This window comes from Eriocheir sinensis, chromosome 58 (assembly GCF_024679095.1).
Source record: "Eriocheir sinensis breed Jianghai 21 chromosome 58, ASM2467909v1, whole genome shotgun sequence".
Lineage (NCBI taxonomy): Eukaryota > Metazoa > Arthropoda > Malacostraca > Decapoda > Varunidae > Eriocheir > Eriocheir sinensis.
In genome coordinates this window covers 7,370,178-7,395,134 of record NC_066566.1, presented here as the reverse complement: position 1 = coordinate 7,395,134, position 24,957 = coordinate 7,370,178, and the positions used below count along the sequence as shown (strand labels likewise).

Sequence of the window (24,957 nt, the reverse complement as noted above, 5' to 3'; positions counted from 1 at the left end):
TTTCGATGTCTGTTTGTTTGCGTGTGTGTGTGTGTGTGTGTGTGTGTGTGTGTGTGTCAGCTTACGTGCATATGACCTATTTGCGTGTACGTTGAATGCACGTGATACTAATCCGTGTATGTACCTATATGTATTTGCGTGAGTGCGTGTGGGTGTGTGTGCGTTTTTCTTTGTGTGTGTGTGAGTCGTTTCAGAGCTTCATTGAGTGAGTGCGGGAATGTGCGGCTCAGAGGTTCGGCGTCAAAGGATTCGCTCATAAGCCACGGCCGTCTTTTGTCCCTCTTTGGCCCGTGTTCTGGGAAGCCTTTGAGGTGGTGGCGCCCGTTGCTTAGCTCTTTCCTCTGTCTTCTCTACGTCACCAAGCAAAGCCGGCAACCACATCATACCGAAGCCCATTATGTGTGTCGTGTATTTAGATGATAATGGGTTGGTTTTAGGTGTCCCTTAATGATTCGAAAGCGGGAACGAGAAAGACCATTAAGTGTTCCCTGTATTTAGAAGGTAAGGTTTTTGTTGTCCAGTAATGAATCTTAAGAGGGAATGAGGTTAAGTTTTCAAGGGTAAGTAGTTGGTTAAATATCTCATCGTGTCAAAAAGAAACTTACATCATATACTCCCACGACCATTAATTTGTTACGCTGTTTAGATATTAAGTTTTTGTTGTACAGTAATGATTCGGAAGGGAGAATGAGTAAGCTTCTGAAACTGTGGAACTCATTGGTTAAGTTCCGTTTAGTATATCAAAAACAAAATCACTTCACATACTCCCACGACTATTAATTTGTTACGCTGTTTAGATATTAAGTTTTTGTTGTACAGCAATGATTCGTAAGGGAGAATGAGTAAGCTTTTAAGAATTTGTAACTAATTGGTTATGTGCCGTTTAGTATATCAAAAACAAAATCACTTCACATACTTCCACGTCCATTAATTTGTTACGCTGTTTAGATATCAAGTTTTTGTTGTCCACTAATGAACCATAAGAGGGAATGAGGCAAGTTTTCAAGGCTTTTAAGTTAGTGGTTGTGTATCGCTCACTAAATAAAAAAGAAACTCATTACACAGGTAGATCTTTAAGTATTCTTGTATATAACTTAAGTCCGTGTGGTGTTACGTTTTGTCACTTTCATTTTAAAAGAGGTGTAGTTCTGTTTTCAAAGTTTTAAGTGCCTCGTAAAATAGTGTACACCATATTTTTTATCAGGACCGTAAACTCGCACGCTCGCAAAGCCATTAAATTGCCCTTGTGTTAAGATTTTCAAGACTTTGATTGGTTACCGTTAAAATAGGAATTGATATCTTTCCAGTACTTTACGAGGTCAGTCAGTTTCACCGTTACCAGATTATCGTACTCGAAGCATCACATTTACCAGCTTCTCCCTCATAAATATCACCAGAAAACAGGAAGAATAAACCATTTCAACAATAACTGCAAATAAATCTCGTTATTGTGGCCCAGGAAACAGTTTTTGGGATGGAAACCGGGAAATATGTGAAACTGTGTACGACAATCTGGCAACGTTGGTCAGTTTGCACAGGTCAGAGTGTACGGACGTAAGAGAGGCACTGATGATTACCAACACGAGGAGGCAAACGGGATACGGCCCCAAGCGGCTAACTATTATTATGTTATACACTCGCTCAAATTGAAGTCCTAGTTTCTTTTTCGTTTATTTTCATTCATAAGTTGCAGTCCCTCCGCTCAGTATGTCGAAGATTTGCTTGGGTCTAAGTGCATTAGTTAATCAAATATGTGTACGCTCTCTCTCTCTCTCTCTCTCTCTCTCTCTCTCTCTCTCTCTCTCTCTCTCTCTCTCTCTCTCTCTCTCTCCCCCCCATCCCCCCTACCCATCCCCTTCCGTCCACGAGTATGTTTGTTGAAGTAATGGCGAGCGCCGTGGACGCAAGCTACCCCTGATCGTAATGTGTGCTCGGCGTTATGCTCACTTCGACCACGTCTCAACTTTGGAGCACGTACTTCCGCAACGCCCGCCACTTAACTAAATCTTCCATGAGTGATCGATAGCAGAAGCTGTTTCATTATGGAGAGGTTGCACAGGTGAGCTACAGACAGGTGACAGGTGACAGGTGAGAGCTATTAGGGTACGTGGTGGGTGAGTATTACGTGGCGGTGGGCGTGTGCAGGTGTCAGTGGGTGTGTCCGTGTTTTTTTCTTTATTATTTGTAGGTGAAAATTGTGTGTCTGGTATAAGGTGTTTTTGAAGGTGTCATTCTGTTTTCACTCAGGTCATGATCATAACGATGTCATTGTTCAGCTGCCCATTTCTTTGCTGTATCTCGATGAGGTTCATTGGGGCTCTATCAGGACTCGCAATGTTTGTTTATGAATTTCACTATAGTCGTACCTGTTATCAGTTTGTTGTTGTTGTCTTACTGTGATGTGTACTTATCAGATTTTATTGTAATTCGTACCCAGTTCGTTGCATTTGTACCAGTACGGAACTAGTTCGAGCCAAGTTTAATAGGTTGCCGCTGCGGGGCGAGAATTTTATCAATCTTTAAAGGTGAAGATGCTGAGGTGGGCTCAGACTTTAAAAGAATAAGGGAAACATCCTACATTTTTTGCAGTGAAAGAAAAAGCTGCAGAGTTTCGTCTAACAATTCAGAACTAATTATCAAACTTATTCAAGTGATTAAATAAGATACTGTGGAAGATAAAACTCTAATTGAAATTATCTAAAGGAAGCAGCGCCAAAAGTAGGAAGAAAGACATTAATGATCATCGACCATAAAATAAAGAAAAATTAAATAAATAAATAGCAAATAAAAATGAAAATAGAAATGAAGGGGATGAGACGGTTGGCAGACCTGATAAAACTGAACAAGAAAATTAGCGATATCCGTAAATTCTCGCTTTCCGTAGTTACACGCAAATAAGCATCTCCGTGGAGCAGTGGTTAGCGTGCCTGGCTACAAATCCGACAACCCGGGTTCGAATCCCTGCCCAAGCAGTCGGCGTGCAGCTCACCCAGCTGTTCATCGATCCCCTTTCGGATTGATCGATAAATGGGTACCTGGGGAAACCTGGGGAAGGTAAACTGTGGCAACCCCGGACTTAACACTGGCCCATGTCCCAGAGTAATGGGCTCGCTGCACTTCAGGCTCAAGGGCCAATGCGATGGAGATGAGTCCCACCGCTACGTGCAGCAATAGCGAATGAACCCAACTTCCCCTTTCTGTAAATTTAACATGGAGAATATCGAAAAAACTCTAACGAATGGCACGTATGAACCCAACTTCCCCTTTCTGTAAATTTAGCATGGACATTATCGAAGAATCTCTAACGAATGACAAAAGCATGAGAACGACCAAGACTGGGAACTGGCAGATATCAGTTGCTTATTCTAAAAAATTATAATGGCAACGTCACGCTTAATATGGAGGAGGTATTCAGGGTTGCAGGAAACTTTACACCGAGCTGTAGAGTGATCAAGATGGGCAGGGGAAGGCATTATAGTGTGAAGTTCTTTAACACTCCGACCGAACAACAATGACAGGACAAGGTAATCAGGAAGTCGAGTCGTGAATGTTGCGTTACATCCGGGAAGCCGTCACCGCGGTGCTCGGAGAGTGGCAAAGACGTTACGTGTTCTAAGCTGCCAGTGTACCATTAACCCGGTAGCAGCTGGGATCATGTTTCTTAATGGTCCCTCTAATCGAGAAAAATGAGAAAAAATCATCACTCACACAAACCATTTCATAATATATATCAAAGCATTTGTGATCAGTTTATGTATCATCTATTTTGGGGAGTTTTATCATGTCACAAATTTGGCCCGTCGCTGCTACACGGCAAAGCCACAAATTTGGCCCGTCGCTGCTACACGGCAAAGCCACAAATTTGGCCCGTCGATGCTACACGGCAAAGCCACAAATTTGGCCCGTCGATGCTACACGACAAAGCCACAAATTTGGCCCGTCGCTGCTACACGGCAAAGCCACAAATTTGGCCCGTCGCTGCTACACGACAAAGCCACAAATTTGGCCCGTCGATGCTACACGGCAAAGCCACAAATTTGGCCCGTCGATGCTACACGGCAAAGCCACAAATTTGGCCCGTCGATGCTACACGGCAAAGCCACAAATTTGGCCCGTCGATGCTACACGGCAAAGCCACAAATTTAGCCCCCCGCTGCTACCGGGTTAAGTATAAAAGCCATATGGTGTAAGTACATTTGTAGGCCTGGGCTGTGAACAAGATTAGAGGAATTGCGTGACAAGCTCTAGCGGGCAGTGGCTGTTCGGCAGTAATCTTAATGAAGTATCGGTCGCTGCCGCCGACTCCTTATCAGTGAATGAAGACGGAATACGAGTAAATGCTGCTGAAGCTTGAACAACGGGGAATGATGTTCTTCAACACAAAACATCCTCGGTCTATCCTTAACTCAAAATCTTAACTGGAAACTTCACATCTCCTCTCTCACTAAATCAGTTTCCTCGAGGTTGGGCGTTCTGTATCGTCTCCGCCAGTTCTCCTCCCCCCCACAGGAGCCTTGTCCGCCCTCGTGTGGAGTATGCATCTCACGTGTGGGGGGGCTCCACTCACACAGCTCTCTTGGACAGAGTGGAGTCTAAGGCTCTTCGTCTCATCTGCTCTTCTCCTCTTAATGATAGTCTTCTACCTCTTAAATTCCGCCGCCATGTTGCTTCTCTTTCTATCTTCTATCGATATTTTCACGCTGACTCCTCTTCTGAACTTGCTAATTGCATGCCTCCCCCCCTCCCGCGGCCCCGCTGCACACGACTTTCTACTCATGATCATCCCTATACTCTCCAAACCCCTTATGCAAGAGTTAACCAGCATCTCCATTCTTTCATCCCCTTCGCTAGTAAACTCTGGAACAACCTTCCTTCGTCTGTATTTCCTCCTGCCTATCACCTGACCTCTTTCAAGAAGAGTGAATCAAGACACCTCTGCACCCGAAATTGACCTCTCTTTTGGCTACTTTATACTTTTGTCTTTTATGTGAGCGGCAAGTAGCGGTCTTTTTTTTTTTTGCATTCTTTTTATTGCCCTTGAGCCGTTTTCTTTGATGTAAAAAAAATGCTACTCATGTTGGTATCACTGCGTGTGTTGGGTGTGGCTTCACTCGCCTGAACCAAGTGAGCGGGACTCGTAAATGAAGCAGTAGAATTTGAGCTGGCACAGTAACGCTTCATGAAACACACAGGTGGAGTCTTAGTCGAAGTGACTTGATCTGCGTGTTGTGTGTAGCACTATAATATTGTTGTGTTTGGTTGATTGCTTTAACACTTCACACACAAGTGAACAGTTAAAATTTCGCGTTATTCTTAGACATTCGCTATGGGAGCATCGTATATATTACACATGGTTAGAAAAATAGCACAGGCATGGTTGCTTTTATTGTATTAAAAAGTTTTTGGCAATGCTTTTGGCGTTGCAATTTGATGTGGGGTTTTTCTGATGCTCACAACTTGTTCATGAGAGAAACGACACGTTCAGTGGAAGCATTAGTTCCAGGATGGCACGTTACGAACTGAACAGTGTCTGACATGCGTTGATGGTTGGCGTTTTTGTCTTTGCCGTGGGGGAATACTTCTGCCCACCGCTGTTACGTGTATCATATGACCATAATATTTATAATTTTGAATGTAAAGCTTAAACAAGTGGCACTCAAATCACTCCGTTAATAATTATGGTGATATCTGGTATCTCAGTGCCTCTCTTCCTCTCTACTCTATCCCTCCCTTACGGAGGTCCTGTCCTGCTCCCCCAGCAGAGCTGAGGTGGTGGGGGTGATCGCACTTTTACCAACCCTGCCGAGATTACCGGGTTGCTCAGTGTGAATCACGTCGGACCCCACTGTAACGATACTTTTTTGAGTGTGTACATGGGATAGTTTCAAGAAGTTGGATAATTTTCTGAGAATGATACCGGATACACCAGCACTACCACATCACGAACTCGCCGCGGTAATTAGTATCTCGGATCAGCTGCAGCACACGAGGGCGGCTGGACGCTGGTCATATAGTGTGACGCAGTCGGTGGCTCCCAGCGTGACCATGGCCTGAGTGCCTGAACTAGTTAAGAGGAATTCAATGGTATGTGCGTGTGTGTGTGTGTGTGAGTGTGTGTATATGTGTGTGTGTGTGTTTGTGTGTGTGTGTGTGTGTTGATATTACTTACAATCATTTGTCCTGTCACCTCCTTCGGAGGGGGATGAAGAAAGAGAGCAGGTCATAAAGGAATGGTAATGTATAGATGTTCACTTATTACTCGACAAACTCTCCTCCCTAACTTTTTCTTCTCGTCCCTCGCACGCGAATGAAAAATGGAGTGACGCCGGAAGGGAATGAGAGAAAAGTACAAGGAAAGAAGACCCTGGAGTTATTGATGATCATTCATTATACGTTTTTACACACTTCCTCCTCTCTTATCTCCCCTTCGTCCCCTTTTCTGGCACTGCATGAGGAAGTGTGGCGATGGTGTATCTTGTAACGTGATCTGACACTCTTTTTGCCTTTCAATTCTTCGCTCTGCAGAATGTGAAGAGAATAGTGAACGTAAACACACTAACCCACTTCTCTCCCCTTCTTTACTAAATAAGAAACTATATATAAGGATCTAATCACCTCTGTTTTCCTTTTCATCTTCACTGGAATAGATGCGAAACATAGTGCATCCTTCATTTGTTTTCACAGCGATAGATGAGAGGAGCAAATATAAACAAAACAAGCGCTATTCTTTTCCTCGTTCTCAGGTGGCAATGCAGGATTTCATCACGTCCGGAGCGTTCTTTTCTCCTCCATCTCCCTCGCTCAACACACAAGAGGAAACGAACCGAATACGTAGCGTGTTTGATCCCTTATACACGGCGGAAAAGTGGAGAGGAAAACAATCAAATCAAAAACTCTAAACACGGACTTATCTCTTCCTTTCCTCCCCTCCCTCGCGCTCCACTCAGGCAGGAACGGGAAAAAGAGGCGGCGAAGAGAGTGATAACCTTCAACACACTCTGATCCCCTTTTTACCTTTCCCCTTCGTATCCATATTGAAGGAGATAAATAGAATAATAGATGTCAGAGTGGTTCCAATCCTTCCCTTTCCCTCTTCCACTTAATACGAGGGAATGTGGAGGGCTAGCTAAACCTAAAATCTGTTCTACCTCCACTTTTTAACCCCATCTTGCCAGTAGTAGGGGTAGGAAAATTCTGGTTAAACTTTAAATATAGTTAAATCCTCTTTTTTCTACCCCATTTCTACACCATCTTGCCAGCAGTAGGGGAAGGAAAATTCTGGTTAAACTCTAAATATAGTTAAAATCCTCCTTTTTCTACCCCATTTCTACCCCATCTTGCCAGGAGTAGAGGAAGAAGAACTGGTGAAACTTTAGATATACCTGAAATGCTCCTTATTTTCCACCTCTATCCACCTAGCTAGCAGTAGAGGGAGGAAGAAATGGTGATACTTTAATACACTTGAAATCCTCCACTTTTACATCTCTATCTACACTGCAAAAAGTGAAGAAAGTAGAGAAAAAAAAGACAATGGAGAAAGTTATATCAGAGGGCATTCACATTTATCCTCCCCACCTTTTTTCCACTCGAGAGAACGGAAAGGGGTTAAAGAAGATTGGGAACTTTACATACTCCTTTATCCCTCCTTCCATTCATCTGCACAGGAGGAAATGAAAGAGAGGAAGGGGAGAACGGAAACAGAGAAGATTCACTAAGTTTTTTGCGAATCCTGCCATCTCTTTTGTTCCCAACCGAGAGGCTTAGAAGGGCAAGGAGCATGATATAGAACAGTGATTCTCTCTCTCTCTCTCTCTCTCTCTCTCTCTCTCTCTCTCTCTCTCTCTCTCTCTCTCTCTCTCTCTCTCTCTCTCTCTCTCTCTCTCTCTCTCTCTCTCTCTCTCTCTCTCTCTCTCTCTCTCTCTCTCTCTCTCTCTCTCTCTCTCTCTCTCTCTCTCTCTCTCTCTCTCTCTCTCTCCTAATAAAACGGAGGGGCGTGATAAAACGGGAAACAATAATCAGGTACTTTTAATTAATTTACCAGAATATTAACAACAAATCGAACGGATAGAAAACTTGAACCACCCAATATTAGCACAACTGGTGGAAGGGATAGAGAAAACAGACCACTCATCTATTTACACAGCAGGTGGAAGGGATAGAGAATACGAGCCACCCAGATCCCACTTCTTCTCCATCTCGATTCGCACAGGAGTTAATTAAACCGGAAATAGAACATGGAACACCCGAAGCTATTATTTTAACTTTCTACGGTATTGATTTCCACATCCACAAGAGAAAATGGAAGAAATATAGATCAACAGAGATCCTTCCTGCCTCTCCATATCCAGTAACACACGAGATAGAAGGGTATAGAACATAGGCATTCCAATCTTTTCTTTCCTCCACCCCCTCACAGAAAAGGTGGGAGCGCTGTAGAGCAATGCGTACCCAAAAACACATTATATTTACACTCCTTTCTATCTACTCAGAATTTTTTTGGAAACTGTACAAATGATAGAAAAGTAAAACGAAAGAAAAACAATATCTCCGTCTCCCATCCACTCACAAAAAGGCTTAAAAAGATCAAACAACCTTTCAGCCGTTATTCTGCCTCTCCCCGATACAAAAGAATGTAGAACGAATAAAGAACGAAAAAAAATAGTTAATTCCTCCGGTTTCTCCTTCCCATCCATACGAAAGAAGGTTGAATGTATAAAAAGAAGACGAAAAATCATCAAATATTATTCTTCCACCTCCATCCACACAACTGAAGGTGGAGGGAAAGGAGTACACAGAAAACGAGAGTTGAATAGTTCTAATCCAATTTTCCTCTTCCGCCTACACAATTTGAAGGGATTAAGACCAGAGTGAAACCGAAACCTTTAATCAGGCCTTTCCTGTCCCACCACTCACGCCGGAAGTGCAGCGGAATGAAGAACAGAGAGAATCCGAAACAGTCCTTTATTCTTTACTCGTCTCCCCTTCCACCTGCACAGGGAAGATTGAAACGGATGGCAAACACGATGAAAAAAAAAACTATAATCTCTCCCTTTCCACCAACACAGATGACGATACGATTAGATTACATGAATGCCTCCCTTCCCATAATGCCTTGCCTCCCTTTGCTCCTACACATCAAAAGAAGAAAAGCTAGAAATGAAAGAGATAAGAGGAGCAGAAATCGTAGAAACCCCAAAACAGCCTCATTTCAGGTCAGGTGTAGTTCGGGAAGCTTTGCCTTTGTACCGGCGCTTCTCTGATGAACTACTTGAGCAGTCTTTCAGTAGTCCGGTCCAGTCCAGTCCACTCAGTTTTCCAGGTTCTTCCTCTGATGTTCTCTACCACATTTTGTAAACAATCTCTTTTGCTTCTTCCTATATTTGATTATTGAACAACTCCCCAGCTATGGTATTTTCTTCTATATATGGCCTTCTTATGCTCTCATACGCTGGATTCAATTCCTCTGACAATCATACATAATTCACCTCTTATTTCCATCTGTGTGCCCATTTCTGTTATTTAACTTTGAATCGTTGGTTCTTGCTCCACAAAAAAAAAAGTTAATTCATTTTTATTAACCTACTTACCCACACAGGAGCAAGTGCAACGGATTCAGAGGAAAGACGTTCCGAAACAGCCATATATTTCTCACTTTCCTTGCTTTCTATCCACACAAGAGGAGGTGCAAGGGACTCTGAGCAGAAGTAACCCGCGATACCTTTAATATCTACTTTTTTTCCCTTTTTCCCCCACAGGAGAAGATGGAAGGCCTAGTGAGCGTGGCCACGGTGGCGGTGAACGTGACGCGCGCGGATCACGGAGCGGTGGTGTCATGCAAGGCCGAGAACCCCGCGGTGCCCGGCTCGGCGCTCCGGAACACCACCACCCTGTCCGTCGAGTGTGAGTGTTGAGGGAGTGCTTGAGTTACCCCTGATACCTGCCTGTGTATTTCCGTTTTCTTTCACTTTTTCGTTCTTGTGTTTGTTTTCCATTATTAACTTTGTATATTTTCTTCATGATGGTCTTTTTTACACTTTTTTTTGTTTTTGTTCCTAATTTTCTTATTTTCATTCTCTCTCTCTCTCTCTCTCTCTCTCTCTCTCTCTCTCTCTCTCTCTCTCTCTCTCTCTCTCTCTCTCTCTCTCTCTCAACGTAACTACCTTCATCACAAACATCGTCAGTGAGCGACCGAGAGAGAGAGAGAGAGAGAGAGAGAGAGATTTACATAGATTTACATATGAATTCAGACCACACAGGCCCTATGATCCAGACTAGGTGGTCTGCCCTTAAACCAAAGTGACTCTACATTAGTTGTATAGCTCCAAAACTTTGCATTTCTACTTTAGTAAATATTAAGTTGAAGGAAGTGTCGGTCAAGCTTGTTTTTAAAGGAGTCAATCGTGTTGCACTGGACCACTGAAGGTGGGAGCTTATTCCATTCTCGCACTACAATGTTGGTGAAGAAAGATTTGGTGCAGTGTGACTTTACTTGTTTACATTTAAGTTTTGTGCCATTATTTCTCGTTCGCAAAGTGTCATCGATCATAAACAATTTTAATTTGTCCACATTCGTGAAGCCATTAAGTATTTTAAAGCATTCAATCAGTTTTCCTCGGAGTCGACGTTTCTCAAGAGAGAACAAGTTAAGAATTGAAAGCCTTTCGTCGTAGGGTTTGTTGGGGAAGGAAGGGACCATTTTTGTTGCCCGACGTTGAACACCTTCTAATTTAGCAATGTCCTTTGCATGGTGGTGAGACCAAAACTGTACCGCGTACTCCAAGTGGGGTCTGACTAAACTATTGTAAAGCGGAATTACTACATCTTTATTTTTGGGAGATATTTTTTTCCAGCTTTCTCTTATTACCTCTCTCTCTCTCTCTCTCTCTCCCTTGCCCTCCTTATCCTCCTCCTCCTCATCATCCTCCTCCTCTCTTGCCTCGTAATCTTCCGTGATGTCCATCTTAATCCTTCGTTTGCCTCACTTTTTTTTCTTTAATTCTTTGATTCATTTTTGCCTGAATTTCCGTGAAGTGATTGATTTCGACGGCGGTGCTCTCTCTCTCTCTCTCTCTCTCTCTCTCTCTCTCTCTCTCTCTCTCTCTCTCTCTCTCTCTCTCTCTCTCTCTCTCTCTCTCTCTCTCTCGCTCTCTCTCTCTCTCTCTCTCTCTCTCTCTCTCTCTCTCTCTCTCTCTCTCTCTCTCTCTCTCTCTCTCTCAGACGTGTTTTATTGCCGTTTTCGCTTCGTTCGTCTTTCTTTTTTTTCTTTTTTCCCATTAATTCGCCTCCAAGTCTCGCCTAATTTGCCTCACAAGTTGATTCATTTCTGGTCTAATTTCCCTTTGAGCTCCATAAATTTGCGTCATGTTATATCTCTCTCTCTCTCTCTCTCTCTCTCTCTCTCTCTCTCTCTCTCTCTCTCTCTCTCTCTCTCTCTCTCTCTCTCTCTCTCTCTCTCTCTCTCTCTCTCTCTCTCTCTCTCTCTCTCTCTCTCTCTCTCTCTCTCTCTCTCTCTCTCTCTCTCTCTCTCTCTGCCAGCTGCTACGGTCGTAAAGAAAGAGAAAGATGTGGGAGAGAGAGAGAAAGGGGAAGAGGGGGAAATGGAAGCATGGAGAAAGATGAAGTATTTAAAGAGAGAATACTTCCCCCTCTCTCACTAATATTTTTCCTCTTCCTACTCACACTTTTCCTCCATGTTTCCTCCCTTCTCCATCTCCTCTCCTTCTCCTGTCCTCTTCTTCCTCCATGCTTCTTCCTTTTTCCATCGCCCTTATATCCCTTTTCATTTCTCTCATCCTCTCTCTCATATTTCCTCCACTTAATTTCCTTCTCCATCTTCTTCTCTCCTCTTTCCTCCTCGCTTCTTCGTCCATTTTCTTCCCTTCTCCATGTCCTGTTCTCCTTCCACTCACTTATTCCTCCATGCCTCCTCAATTCTCCAAATCCTCTCCTCCAACTCACTTCTTCCTTCTGGTTCATTAATTCTCCATCTCCTCCTCCTCCTCCTCCTCCTCCTCCTCCTACTTAACTCTTCGTCCTTTTCCCTCCTTCTCCTTCGTTTTACTTCCTTTCACACCCTGATTTCTTCCTCCATGTTTTACCTTTTTTTCTTTTTTCTCCTTTCTGCATCTTGTCCTCTTACTTTTTCCTCCATTTTTCCTCCGTTTCTCATCTCAGTCACTTTTCTCCTCCAGTCCTCCTCTATCACATTCGGTATCTCTTCCCCTCCACCTCCTCCACTGACTTCCTCTCTTGTTCCTCTCTCTCCACTTCTCCCTCTCTCTTCCTCCTCCACCACTACCACCACCACAATATCCCACTCCATAATAACCCACTACTTCATTTTCCACTCCATTAAAAAGAAGGAAAAGAAAATTATTAGTAGTTCAGTTCCAGACAAAGATGAAATAGGCGATCAAATGCCGCAAAAAGGGAAAGGAAAGGCGATCAACTCCCACAAAAGAGAATAGAGTCGGACATGAATTCAGTCACTCGGGGGTTTCAGTTCCTGCGGGCTTTATTTAATGGGGCTTCGAGTGGCGTGAATAGCGAGGCGGAGTGGTGGTGGTGATGGTGTGGTAGTGATGGTTAGGGTGGTGGTAGTGGTAGAGTTAATGGTGGTGTGGATGGTGATAGCAATTGTTGTGAGGGAAATATCAGTAACTTCAGTCATGTAGTTAATGTAGTGGTAGTTGTAGTAGTAGTAGTAGTAGTAGTAGTCGTAGTAGTCGTAAAGGTAGCCCAAACAGTAATAACAGCAGTACTTTCCATATAACCATAGTTGTAGTAGACGCGGTAGCAGCACAACCACCATCACCACCATTACTACCACCACCACAACAACCATCACAACAATAACAGCAACCACCGTCAGTAGCAAAGAAAAGCACCACCACCACCACCACTGCCGCCGCCACCATCAGCCGGCGTAGGAGCGGTAATGGTGGCTGAACAAATCGTGGAGGTATTCATAGGAGAGTGGGAAGCAATCAGTCAGCGGCGGGCGAGGGACAGGGCCGCGCAGCAGGACCATTTTTCAGTCAGTCAAGGGCTCGGCCACTCCATCAGTCAGCTAGTGGAAGAAGGAGTTCCCTCATTAACCAGTCACATTCTCTTAAGAAATCAAATACGCCTAGATCTGTGCCGAGCCTGTAGTCAGTATGTGAATGTATGTTACTATGTCAATCAGTCAGTAAATCAGTCAGTCAGTCAACCACTTAGTTATAAATTGATGAGCCAGTTTGTTATATCAGGTCAATCGGTTACTTAATCAGACGTCAGTGATTCAGTAAAGCAGCGTCAGTTTAGTCCACCAATAAGTCATTCAGTCAGAAAATAAGACAGCCAATCAGTATGTCATTCAATTCATTCAGTATATCAGTAACGAACTTATAGTCGGTTAGTGAGTGAATAGTTCAGTTGGTCAGTAAGTAGATAAGCCAGTCAGTCGTTTAGTTTGTCCCTTAACCAGTTAGTCAGTTATATATTCGGAAAACCAGCCACAGTTTGTAAAAAAAGTCAATCAGTCACTCAGTCAGTTAGCTGGTCAATAAGTCAGCTTCGTTAGTCGGTATATATTCTCAGCCATTTGGTCAGTCAGCCAGTAAGTTGGTCATTCAGTAAACTGGTGACTCGCTAGTGTGTCGGCTGAATCAATAAGCCGGTCACACCTTCAGTCAGTCAGTCAGAGCTCTAGCATTATTTCATGTCCGTCATCTAGTCGAGAAAGTTTGTCACATGCTCCGTCAAAAAAACAGTTGATCATTAAACCAGCAATTTAGAGGTTTGATCATATTTGTCAGTCAATCAATTTCAAATCATCATTCGTATCTCAATCAGTCATTCATTGAAGTAGATAGATACTTAGAAAATATCCTCTCAACCTCCGCGGTGCAGTAGTTAGCGTCCCTTACTGCGAAGCTGCGGGCCTGAGTTCGAATCGCGTGCAGCTCACCCAGCTGTTCATCCTTCCTTTCGGGATGATCGATAAAGGGGTACCTTGAGAAACCTAATGAAGGTAAACTGTGGTAACTCGAATGTTATACTGATCCTGTGGCTGGTTAATGGGTCCCTCCCACCACAGGCTCAAAATGCCGAGACGGAGATGAGCACCGTTAGTTATCCATCTAAAACCCACTTTTCTCATCCAGTTACTACGATTACCACCTCGTAAATCAGTCAGTCAGTCAAGGAACACATCAGTAAGTCAGCCAGTCAAGGAGTACATCAATCAGTCAGTCAAGGAACTAGTCAGTCAGTCAGTCAGTCAAGGAATACATCAATCAGTCAGTCAGTCAAGGAACCCATCAGTCAGTCAGTCAAGGAACACATCAGTCAGTCAGTCAGTCAGTCAAGGAACCAATCGGTCAGTCAATCAAAGAACACATCAGTCAGTCACTCATTCAAGGAACACATCAGTCAGTCAGTCAAGGAATACATCAGTCAGTCAGTCAAGGAACCCATCAGTCAGTCAGTCAAGGAACCCATCAGTCAGTCAGTCAAGGAAACCATCAGTCAGTCAGTCAAGGAACACATCAGTCAGTCAGTCAAGGAACACATCAGTCAGTCGGTCAGTCAAGGAACACATCAGTCAATCAGTCAGTCAAGGAACCCATCAGTCAATCAGTCAAAAAACACATCAGTCAGTCAGTCAGTCAAGGAACCCATCAGTCAGTCAGTCAAGGAACACATCAGTCGGTCAGTCAAGGAACACATCAGTCAGTCAGTCAAGGAACCCATCAGTCAGTTAGTCAAGGAACACATCATTCAGTCAGTCAAGGAACCCATCAGTCAGTTAGTCAAGGAACACATCAGTCAGTCAGTCAGTCAGGGAACCCATCAGTCAGTCAGTCAGTCAAATAACACATTAGTCAGTCAGTCAAGGAAAACATCAGTCAGTCAGTCAGTCAAGGAACACATCAGTCAGTCAGTCAAGGAACACATCAGTCAGTCAGTCAAGGAACACATCAGTCAGTCAGTCAGTCAAGGAACACATCAGTCAGTCAGTCAAGGAATCTATCAGTCAGTCTGTAAAGGAACCCATCAGTCAGTCAGTCAGTCAGGGAACCCATCAGTCAATCAGTCAAGGAACACATAACTCAGTCAGTCAAGGAACCCATCGGCCACTCAGTTAAGGAACCCATCAGGCAGTCAGTCAAGGAACACATCAGTCAGTCAGTCAGTCAGTCAGTCAAGGAACACATCAGTCAGTCAGTCAAGGAACTCATCAATCAGTCAGTCAAGGAACCCATCAGTCAGTCAGTCAAGGAACCCATCAGTCAGTCAGTCAAGGAACACATCAGTCAGTCAGTCAGTCAAGGAACACATCAGTCAGTCAGTCAAGAAACCCATCAGTCAGTCAGTCAAGAAACCCATCAGTCAGTCATTCAGTCAAGGAACCCATCAGGCAGGCAGTCAAGGAACACATCAGTCAGTCAGTCAGTCAAGGAACACACCAGTCAGTCAGTCAAGGAACATATCAGTCAGTCAGTCAGTCAAGGAACACATCAGTCAGTCAGTCAAGGAACACACCAGTCAGTCAGTCAAGGAACATATCAGTCAGTCAGTCAGTCAAGAAACACATCAGTCAGTCAGTCAAGGAACTCATCAATCAGTCAGTCAAGGAACACATCAGTCAGTCAGTCAGTCAAGGAACACATCAGTCAGTCAGTCAAAAAACACATCAATCAGTCAGTCAAGGAACTCATCAATCAGTCAGTCAAGGAACACATCAGTCAGTCAGTCAGTCAAGAAACACATCAGTCAGTCAGTCAAGGAACACATCAGTCATTCAGTCAAGGAACCCGTCAGTCGGCCAGTCAGTCAAGGAACACATTAGACAGTCAATCAAGGAACAATTCAGCCAGTCAGTCAGTCAAGGAACCCATCAGCCAGTCAGTCAAGGAACCCATCAGGCAGTCAGCCTAGGAACACATCCGTCAGTCAGTCAAGGAACCCATCAGCCAGTCAGCCAAGGAACACATCCGTCAGTCAGTCAAGGAACACATCAGTCAGTCAGTCAAGGAACACATCAGTCAGTCAGTCAAGGAACCCATCAGTCGCTCAGTCAAGAAACACATCAGTCAGTCAATGAACACATCAGTCAGTCAGTCAAGGAACCAATCAGTCAGTCAGTCCGTCAAAAAACCCGTCAGGCAGTCAGTCAAGGAACACATCAGTCAGTCAGTCAGTCATGGAACCCATCAGTCAGTCAGTCATGGAACCCATCAGTCAGTCAGCCAAGGAACACATCACTCAGCCAGTTAAGGAACATATCAGCCAGTCAGTCTGTCAAGGAACCCATCAGGCAGTCAGTCAAGGAAGACATCAGCCAGTCAGTCAAGGAACACATCATTCAGCCAGTCAAGGAACATATCAGCCAGTCAGTCTGTCAAGGAACCCATCAGGCAGTCAGTCAAGGAAGACATCAGCCAGTCAGTCAAGGAACACATCAGTCAGTCAATCAGTCAAGGAACCCATCAGCCAGTCAGTCAGTCAAGAAACACATCAGCCGCTGGATCCGCTCCCTTGACATTCAAAGCTTCCTCTACATCGCATCAATATACTACAACAAACTTTCGTCCACTGTATCAGTCAGCCGGTCAGTCGATACACGGATCAGTCAACCCCCACACCCCTGCTGGACCCAAAACCTCATCGAACCAGTGAATACCTTCGGGTTGCACTGAATATTTGATGAGGCGGCGAGTCTATCCATACAGGTAAAGGGTGATATCTAGTAATTATACACACTCTTACCTCCCCGCTAAGGCACACACACTCCACTCCTTCAACCGCTGAGAGTAAACAAAACGCCTTGATGGGAAATTACTCTTGTACCCTCTGATATATTTTTTGTTGTTGTGAGATTTATTTTCCTCTTCTTGTACTCGCCTTCCTCTTGTCATGTTTTTTTTTTCTTTTATCATCTTTCTGTATTTCTTTCTTCCGTTATTTGTTTATTTATTCATTCATTTATGTCGTTTATTCTCGTTTATGCATTATTCCCTTTTTCGTTCGTCCTCTCCGTCTTTTTCTTTCTTTCGCTCTTCTTGTTTTTTTATTTTGTTATTGTCTGTCTGTATTTCTTTCTTCCGTTATTTGTTTATTCATTCGTTCATTGATGTAGTGTACTTTCATTTGTATTACATTTTTTCTCTTTCTCGTCCGTCCTTTCTCTTTTACTTTCTTCCGCTCTTCCTTTTTCTTTCATTCTTTGTTGTAGCAGATTTTAACTTGCCATTCTTACCTTTCCCTGTTCTCGTGTTTGGACCGTTTCCTTGTGAACCAATAAAGCAGACTGACAACATATTAGCCAAACTCTATCGTTTTCCCTTTGGCTTTTTAAATTTGTTAATTCGTGAAAGGCTGTAGAGTTAAGATAATTCTCACTCGGGAGTTAACACATTCCGCTCACAGACAACAAAGATATCCCTGTGGGCTCGAAAGTGTTGGCAAGCCTGCGGAAAAGTGTCACGGCCCGGACACACCATTATCGTATTCTAGCAAGGAATGGATCTAGTATGAATTTATTAAGTCTATAAGAACCAAGAGTATAAATAGTTTTCCTAAGGCTCTTCGCTTGTTTTATTTTTGTTTTCTTTGTATAATTTTTTGGCAAGCCTTCGTAAAACAATCGATGAAGCTTAGGGACACTGCCATTGTCGTATAGTAGCAAGGAATGGATCGTGTATGAATTTATAAAGCCATTTCTATTTTTCACATGTGGCCTATAGCGCCGGTAGGGTATTACATTGGGGCCTGATGGTCGGCCGGAGCCCGTCATGGCGCTGGCAGTTGTTTATAGTGGCGCCATTATTATTGGCTCATGCTGCCCCCCCGAGCTCATTTTTTTATTTCACTTGCGCTGCACAGCTTCTTCTAGAGTCCGGGTTGATGGGTGGTCTTCAGGACAGCATGTGGGTAGTCTTAGGCCACTCGGCGGTGACTGAAAAATCCCAGGCGGTTAGCGGCGGAATCGAACCCGCATCATGGACAGCGCGGCGTAATGCGGGACCGGCACGCTAACCACTCAGCCACCGCCTTCCCATTCCCATCTAGTGAGAACCAACTAGAGTATAAATAGCTCTCACAAGGACTACGCTTGCTACTTGTATTTTCTCTGTAGGATTTTTTTTATAATATCTTGGACTGGGTTCGCTAACAGTATAAAATCTTTCTCTCCGCAGACCCGCCCTCCGTCACCGCCTCCCTCGGCCGCTCCCTCAAGCCCCACCTGCTGAAGGAAGGCGACGACGTGTACTTCACCTGCTCCGTGGACGCCAACCCACCCGCCGCCTCCGTCACCTGGTACCATGAGGTGAGAACAGGTGCTCACGCTCACTCACAGGTAGACACGCCTCACAGCTGACCACGCTCACACAGGCAGGTACTCTCTCTCTCTCTCTCTCTCTCTCTCTCTCTCTCTCTCTCTCTCTCTCTCTCTCTCTCTCTCTCTCTCTCTCTCTCTCTCTCTCCTCTCTCTCTCTCTCTCTCTCTCTCTCTCTCTCTCTCTCTCTCTCTCTCTCTCTCTCTCTCTCTCTCTCTCTCTCTCTCTCTCTCTCTCTCTCTCTCTCTCTCTCTCTCTCTCTCTCTCTCTCTCTCTCTCTCTCTCTCTCTCTCTCTCTCTCTCTCTCTCTCTCTCTCTCTCTCTCTCTCTCTCTCTCTCTCTCTCTCTCTCTCGACGTCTCTCTCTCTCTCTCTCTCTCTCTCTCTCTCTCTCTCTCTCTCTCTCTCTGGTACTCTCTCTCTCTCTCTCTCTCTCTCTCTCTCTCTCTCTCTCTCTCTCTCTCTCTGACACACACACACACACACACACACACACACACACACACGAGTTTAACTTTTAGAGTAGTAGTTTGTTCATACTGTTTGCATGTTCAGCATTTCCAAAGGATTACATACGTATATACAATCATATGCAGGTGATGCAAAAGTGGAGCAATATATCTGTGTCGCCACCTTTGACTGCTGGTCTGATATTTGGTAGTACTACTTTAGTAGCGGTGAACAGGTTCCACAATCTTGTTACTTTGGCACTGAATGTTCTGAGGTGCCCGCACCGCCACAAGCTGCTTAATGCCAGAAACAGTTGTGCTATTTTTTAGCACTTAAAACCACTGCCGCCTTGTGGATGACTTAGATGGTCTTATGCTCCTCCAGTGTTCGATGAATTCCAGGTGGAGGACTCGCTCCTGAATCTTATCTCGAGTCCTAGACTATTGGTGTGTGGAGAAAGCAGCTGACATCCAGGAGAGTGCAGCATACTCGAGGGGTAGGCACAACTGTGTTTAATTTAAGAGCATGACTCCCTGGGAGTCTAGGATGTGGCTTAACAGATGATGTGACTTTGAGGAAGACGATTCCGTAGACCATGTTAGTGTGGCTGTCAAGCTTCAGCTCCTCGTCTATAGCCGCGCCTAGGATGGAGATGTTCTATTCTGTAGATGTATGACTGTCCCTCCCATCTCTGTCTTGTCCCTCAGGACAGCCGCAACAGCAGAAGAATGATTACAATTGTCTGGGTCCTCGTAATGCAAAGTACACCGTCCGGAGAGATCCCTAGCCACTTATCGTGACCACTGTGGCGTTGATGATGTTGGCCACCTTCTGGGAGCACTCGCGGCTCTGTGAGGTATTGAGGATGCAGTCATTTGTTTAGACCGATACCTCAGGCTGTTATTGGAAAAGGTCGTCTATGACGACGCTCCAGAGAGTAGGTCCAAGCTTCTAGTGGAGCAGATAACTCTATGTACTGAGTACTGGGTGAATACTCCTGCCGAGTGACCAGCACATTCAGGGTTGTTTTTGAGGCCTAGCAGCCCACCCTGAGTGTCCGTGACCTTGAATTTTGGCTGGTTGCAATGGCTACAGGAGCAATGCCTCTACTGCGTTCTATCTTACTCCGTGGCACTGTTCGCGGCTCTGAGCCTCCGTGTGACCGCCACCCGTGGGATGGCTGACTTCTTGACGTGGAGGTGGCGTTGTGGAGTATGATGAACAGCTAACCTGCCACAAGTGTCATGTTTTGTGTCCCTGCCTGCTGCCGCGGCTTTGTGCCGGGGTGAGGAGCTCAGGCCGCACACCGCGTCGCCGATGGTTGGTTTCCAGGTGTGATGGCGTGACGGGGGAGTGAGCGGTTGGTCAAGTCGAAAGATGGCGTTGGCAAGCAAGAGATGGAAGGAGACGGCGCAGCTATGTGAGTTTTAGGAATTGCGTTGGCTGTTTGAGGAGAGGACTGCGTTAGGATAGCTAGAGGATGAGGCGGCTAAGTGAGGAGTGGGGATGGGTATGCTGGCCGCGGGGTTAGATGGATTCGCAGGGGAGGGGTTAGGAAGACGGCTGTGATGGGAAGTATAGTAGGGGGGAGAGGGGAGAGGCGCGCGTCTCTCTCTCTCTCTCTCTCTCTCTCTCTCTCTCTCTCTCTCTCTCTCTCTCTCTCTCTCTCTCTCTCTCTCTCTCTCTCTCTCTCTCTCTCTCTCTCTCTCTCTCTCTCTCTCTCTCTCTCTCTCTCTCTCTCTCTCTCTCTCTCTCTCTCTCTCTCTCTGCATATAGTTCGGCTTTTTCGCGTCACTTCGATATGATATTTTTTCTTTACTTCCTCTTTTTTCCAACAATTTTTTCCCTCTAATTCTTTTATTCGCCTTTCGTATGCCGCCAATTCCTTCACTTTTGCTGCGTGTCTTTCATAGTTGATTTTTCTCTTTTTTTCCCGGTATTCCTTTTTTTGGCGTTCTTTTCCTGGCATCTTTTTCTTTTCTTTTTTTTCTTTTCTTGGTTCTACATCGTTTTTGCTGCGTTATATTTTCCCTTAGATTTGTACACAGTTTTCATCTGTTTTGCCATTTTATATTTTGTTATTTCGTTACTTCATTTCATCACAGTCTGCCTCTTCCCTCCTCGGCGGCTCGGCGATGTGATATTTCTCTCTTCATAACATTTTTCATCATCTTCATTATACTTCCCGGCACGCATATATTTTTTTTTCTCCTTCCGTTTCCACGGTTAATTATCATAATGCGCCGAGTTTTTGTAATTATAGTAATGGAATTTATTATAACTCAGTCAAGATAATAATCATGCTGATAATGATAGTAATGGAAATAGAATCAATTAAAATAATAATGATAATAATATAAATAATAATAATGATAAATAATAATAATAATAATAATAATAATAATAATAATAATAATAATAATAATAATAATAATAATAATAATAATAATAATAATAATAATAATAATAATAATAATAATAATAATAATAATAATAATAATAACATATAATAATAATAATAATAATAATAATAATAATAATAATAATAATAATAATAAAATTAATTGTAATGATAATAATAAAGAGGAAAGTAAGAACAGGGTTAAATCAGTTTAATTATTGAGTTCGTTTTCCCTGCAATTATTGTTATTAACATTATTGTTATTGCAGTTTTTATTATTATTATTATTTTTATTATTATTATTATTATTATTATTATTATTATTATTATCATTATCATTATCATTATCATTATCATTATCATTATTATTATTATTATTATTATTATTATTATTATTATTATGAGAGAGAGAAAAGAGGTATACACTACATCTATTTTTCACTTTTTTTCTTTTCCTCTTTTTCTCTTTTTTTTCGCGGCAAGATTTTTGTTGAGAGGCGTTGTTTTTTAAGTCATGCTCTTCCCATTAGTTATCACTTTTAACAAAGGATCGCGGCGAACAGAATCCCCTTGTCAGCTGGCGGCGGCGGCGGCGGCGGTGGCAGCGGGACACACGAGGAGAGGAAAAAATTGCTGAATTAATTATGACGGCCAAAAAAATATTAATATGGGATTTATATTTTATTTTGGGCGCTTGTCTTTGCGGCTGTGTTGTTGACGGTTGGTGGTAATGGAGGGTAAGGGGTACTATAAAAAAAATAGTAGTAGTTTGGTAGTAGTAATAGAAGTCGTGCTAGGGAAGGTCGTCGTAATAGCAAATATACAGATAAAAAGTAGATGAGACGGTCTCGTTATTATTGTTTTTTTTATTTTATTTTTATCATTAGGTTTATTCTTTTTATTGTTACACTATATTGGTTATTATTATATTTATCATTATCATCATTTCCGTTGTAATTATTATGTTATTTACAATGTTCCTCGTCATTTTTGTTATTCTTTTATATACTTTTATTTTATATTTTACGGCGAACTTATTTTCATTTTGAATTTTCTCAGTATTCACAATTTTTCCCATTGTATTTTTTCTGTGTGCAAATATTACCCGTTGTATAATTTTATCTTATGTGAATGCCTTTGTTTTATACTCCTGTCTTCTTGTACTGAATCACCTTTTACAGTATATTTTGTTTTTCTTTTAGTTGCAATGTGTGAAGCTTTCCATTAAATTGTGTGTACGTCGCTTGCTATTACGTTTTAGCCGTGGTTAAGCCCCTCCCTGGCGGTGACGGAAGGAAGGAAGGGAAGGGGAAGGGGAAGGAAGGAGCGGATGGACGGAAGGAAGGGAAGGGTGTTTAAGATAAGTGGAGGACAGACGGAAGGAAGCAAGGGATAGGAAGGCGGGAAGTGGGCAGTTAGGGGGAGAGGGAAGAATGATGCAGAAGTTAAATTTTAGTGTGTATGAAAGAGGGAAAGTTAAGAGAATTATCTGAAAGGTGTTTTAACCCCTTGAATGCGGATTTCCTACAGTTATATCTCACCAAGCTTCAGGAATGGAGCAAAAAGTGGCTGTTACAATTCAATGAAGAAATATTTAAAGCCATGCACCATGGGAGGGGATATCCAGCATACTAATACCACATGGGAAACACTCCACTATCCACCACAGAGGCAGAGAAAGACCTGGGGGTATAATATTACCAGGCTACCAGGGAAGGCCAAATCCGTGCCAATCGCAGCTGACGGGTTAAAGGGAAGAGGCTTAGAAAATGGCACAGGAATTGAGAGTGACACAGTACCTGCCGGGAGTGTGGAAGGAGAGGAAAGGAATTATCATTTGAAGAATACAAAGATAAGGACGTTTTATTGATGCGTATATGAAGTAGAAGGTACACATGAGGGTCGAAAAAGCAGTGAGGAGTATCATGAAGGAGATCGAGATGAATGTTATGAAATGAGAGACGTATGTTGGCTGCAAGGAGGGAAAGAAGCAGAGCCATAGAATTAATAAGAGAGAGTGGCCAGCTTCATCACAAGCGCCATATTGTTACCGAAAGAGCCGCGCAAAATTCAAACTGAGCTGATACAATTGTCGGTTTTTTTTTTTTTTTCGTGTGCTATTGTTGTGGTCAGGATCTCGAAGTACCTAGAGCACAAAAAAACACTATTGTATCAGCATCAAATACAATATCGCGCGCAAAGTTGCCAGATTGTCTTACTCAGCCTCTTATTTTTACCGACTTCCGACCCAAAAACTGTCTCGTGGACCCCAATAAGGAGATTCACTTATAATTACCGTTAAAATAGTTAATTCCTGATGTTTCTTGGCAATAGTTAGGCGTCAAAAACCGGTAAATACTATGCTCTGAGTACGACAATCTGGCAACGGTGATCGCGCGGCTCCTTTGATAAGAACTCGACGCCGGTGATAAAGTTGGCCAAACACTCCTATTCTATGGCTCTGGGTAAAAGGGGACACTGGGGAGGGGAGGGGTGTGTCGGAGGTAGGAAGAAGAGACTGAGAGTGATAAGAAGAGAGCGTAAGGCCCCTTTGAGACGTTTCAACTATTCGGCGTCCCCAGTGGAAGGCGCGGCGTTGTGCACTCGAGTCTCGCCGTGAATGACAAGACGGAAGCTAAAGCCGTGTTCCTAGTATCAAGGATAACGGGGAAGTTGACGTGTTGAGACGCCTGCGCAGAGACTAATGTCGAGGGGGCGTGTCTTAAATGATCAGGGAGGAGGTGGGGAGTTTGGTTTGGTCTAGATGGGAACATAGGGGAAGGGGTATGGTGAGGTGGGGGGAAGGGACGCGTGGCAGTGGACTCTGGCGTTTACCTTCCTACCTGTTGTTTTTCAGGTGTAATTTTTTTCTTGGCCATTTTTTTTTCTTCCTCTTGAGTTCAGCCATATTAACCATACATAAAACATAACTGAGAGTCATCTGCAAGTTATACATGAGAAATCGTATTTTGAGGTCATCAGCAGAGACCCAACCATACGAAACACTGTAAGTCTGTCTGTAAAAAGGCTAATACTGTGGTTAATACTGTGAAGAAACTTTGAATCTAAAGCCTCGCGAATAATGTTGCCATTGTATAATTTGTCGGGAAGACCTCACCTGGAATACAAAGTGCAGTTCTGACCCTTCAATTTACAAGGCGGACTTTGAGTAACTGGAAAGAGTGCAACGACGGCCTATCGAAATTTTACCAACTTTCCGGGGTCAGTCGTATGAAGAGCGACTCAAGCGACTCTACGTTGCAAAAATGACGACTGTAATGGGAATGGCTAGAGAACTTTAGATTATCACTGAAGTACCTAATGAACCGATTATATTATCAAAGCTGGAAGCGTCGTTATACGCCAACGGTGGTGGCAAAGTGGTCAGTGTCCGGGTGCGGCGTTCAAGAGGACGCAGGTTCTCGTCCAGCCCGCCGCTACAAACAAGCTGACAATTTCTCAGCCATCGCCGAGTGGCCAAAGACTACCCACATGCTGTCCTGAAGACCACCTATCAACCCGGACTCTAGATTCTCTTTAAAAGAAGATCAAAGATAGGGGAGAGGGGCAGCATAAGCCAAGCAAAATGGCGCCATGGAAACACTTGCTTGAGCTATAACGGGTTGGGGTCGACTATCAGGCCCCGCCTAGAAAACTTACCGGTGCCATGGGCGAAAGGTAAAAAATAAAAAAAAAGCTATCGGTCGCCTGTTATTCTATGCTTCGTGGGGGGGTTTTCCGCTTTCTACACGTCCTAAACTACCCCCACCCTCCCCGCCACG

At 43.6% G+C, this 24,957-nt stretch overlaps 1 protein-coding gene across 3 annotated transcripts in view; it reads left to right on the top strand.

Moving 5' to 3' along the window:
• Nucleotides 1–24,957, top strand: part of LOC126985107 (hemicentin-1-like) — a 295,072-nt gene that overhangs the window by 132,304 nt on the left and 137,811 nt on the right. For all 3 annotated transcript variants that reach the window (XM_050839570.1, XM_050839572.1, XM_050839571.1), the window contains exons 8-9: nucleotides 9,756–9,900; nucleotides 18,186–18,316. In XM_050839570.1, the coding sequence (XP_050695527.1) occupies nucleotides 9,756–9,900; nucleotides 18,186–18,316 (276 nt within the window). The remainder of the gene's footprint in view (nucleotides 1–9,755; nucleotides 9,901–18,185; nucleotides 18,317–24,957) is intronic.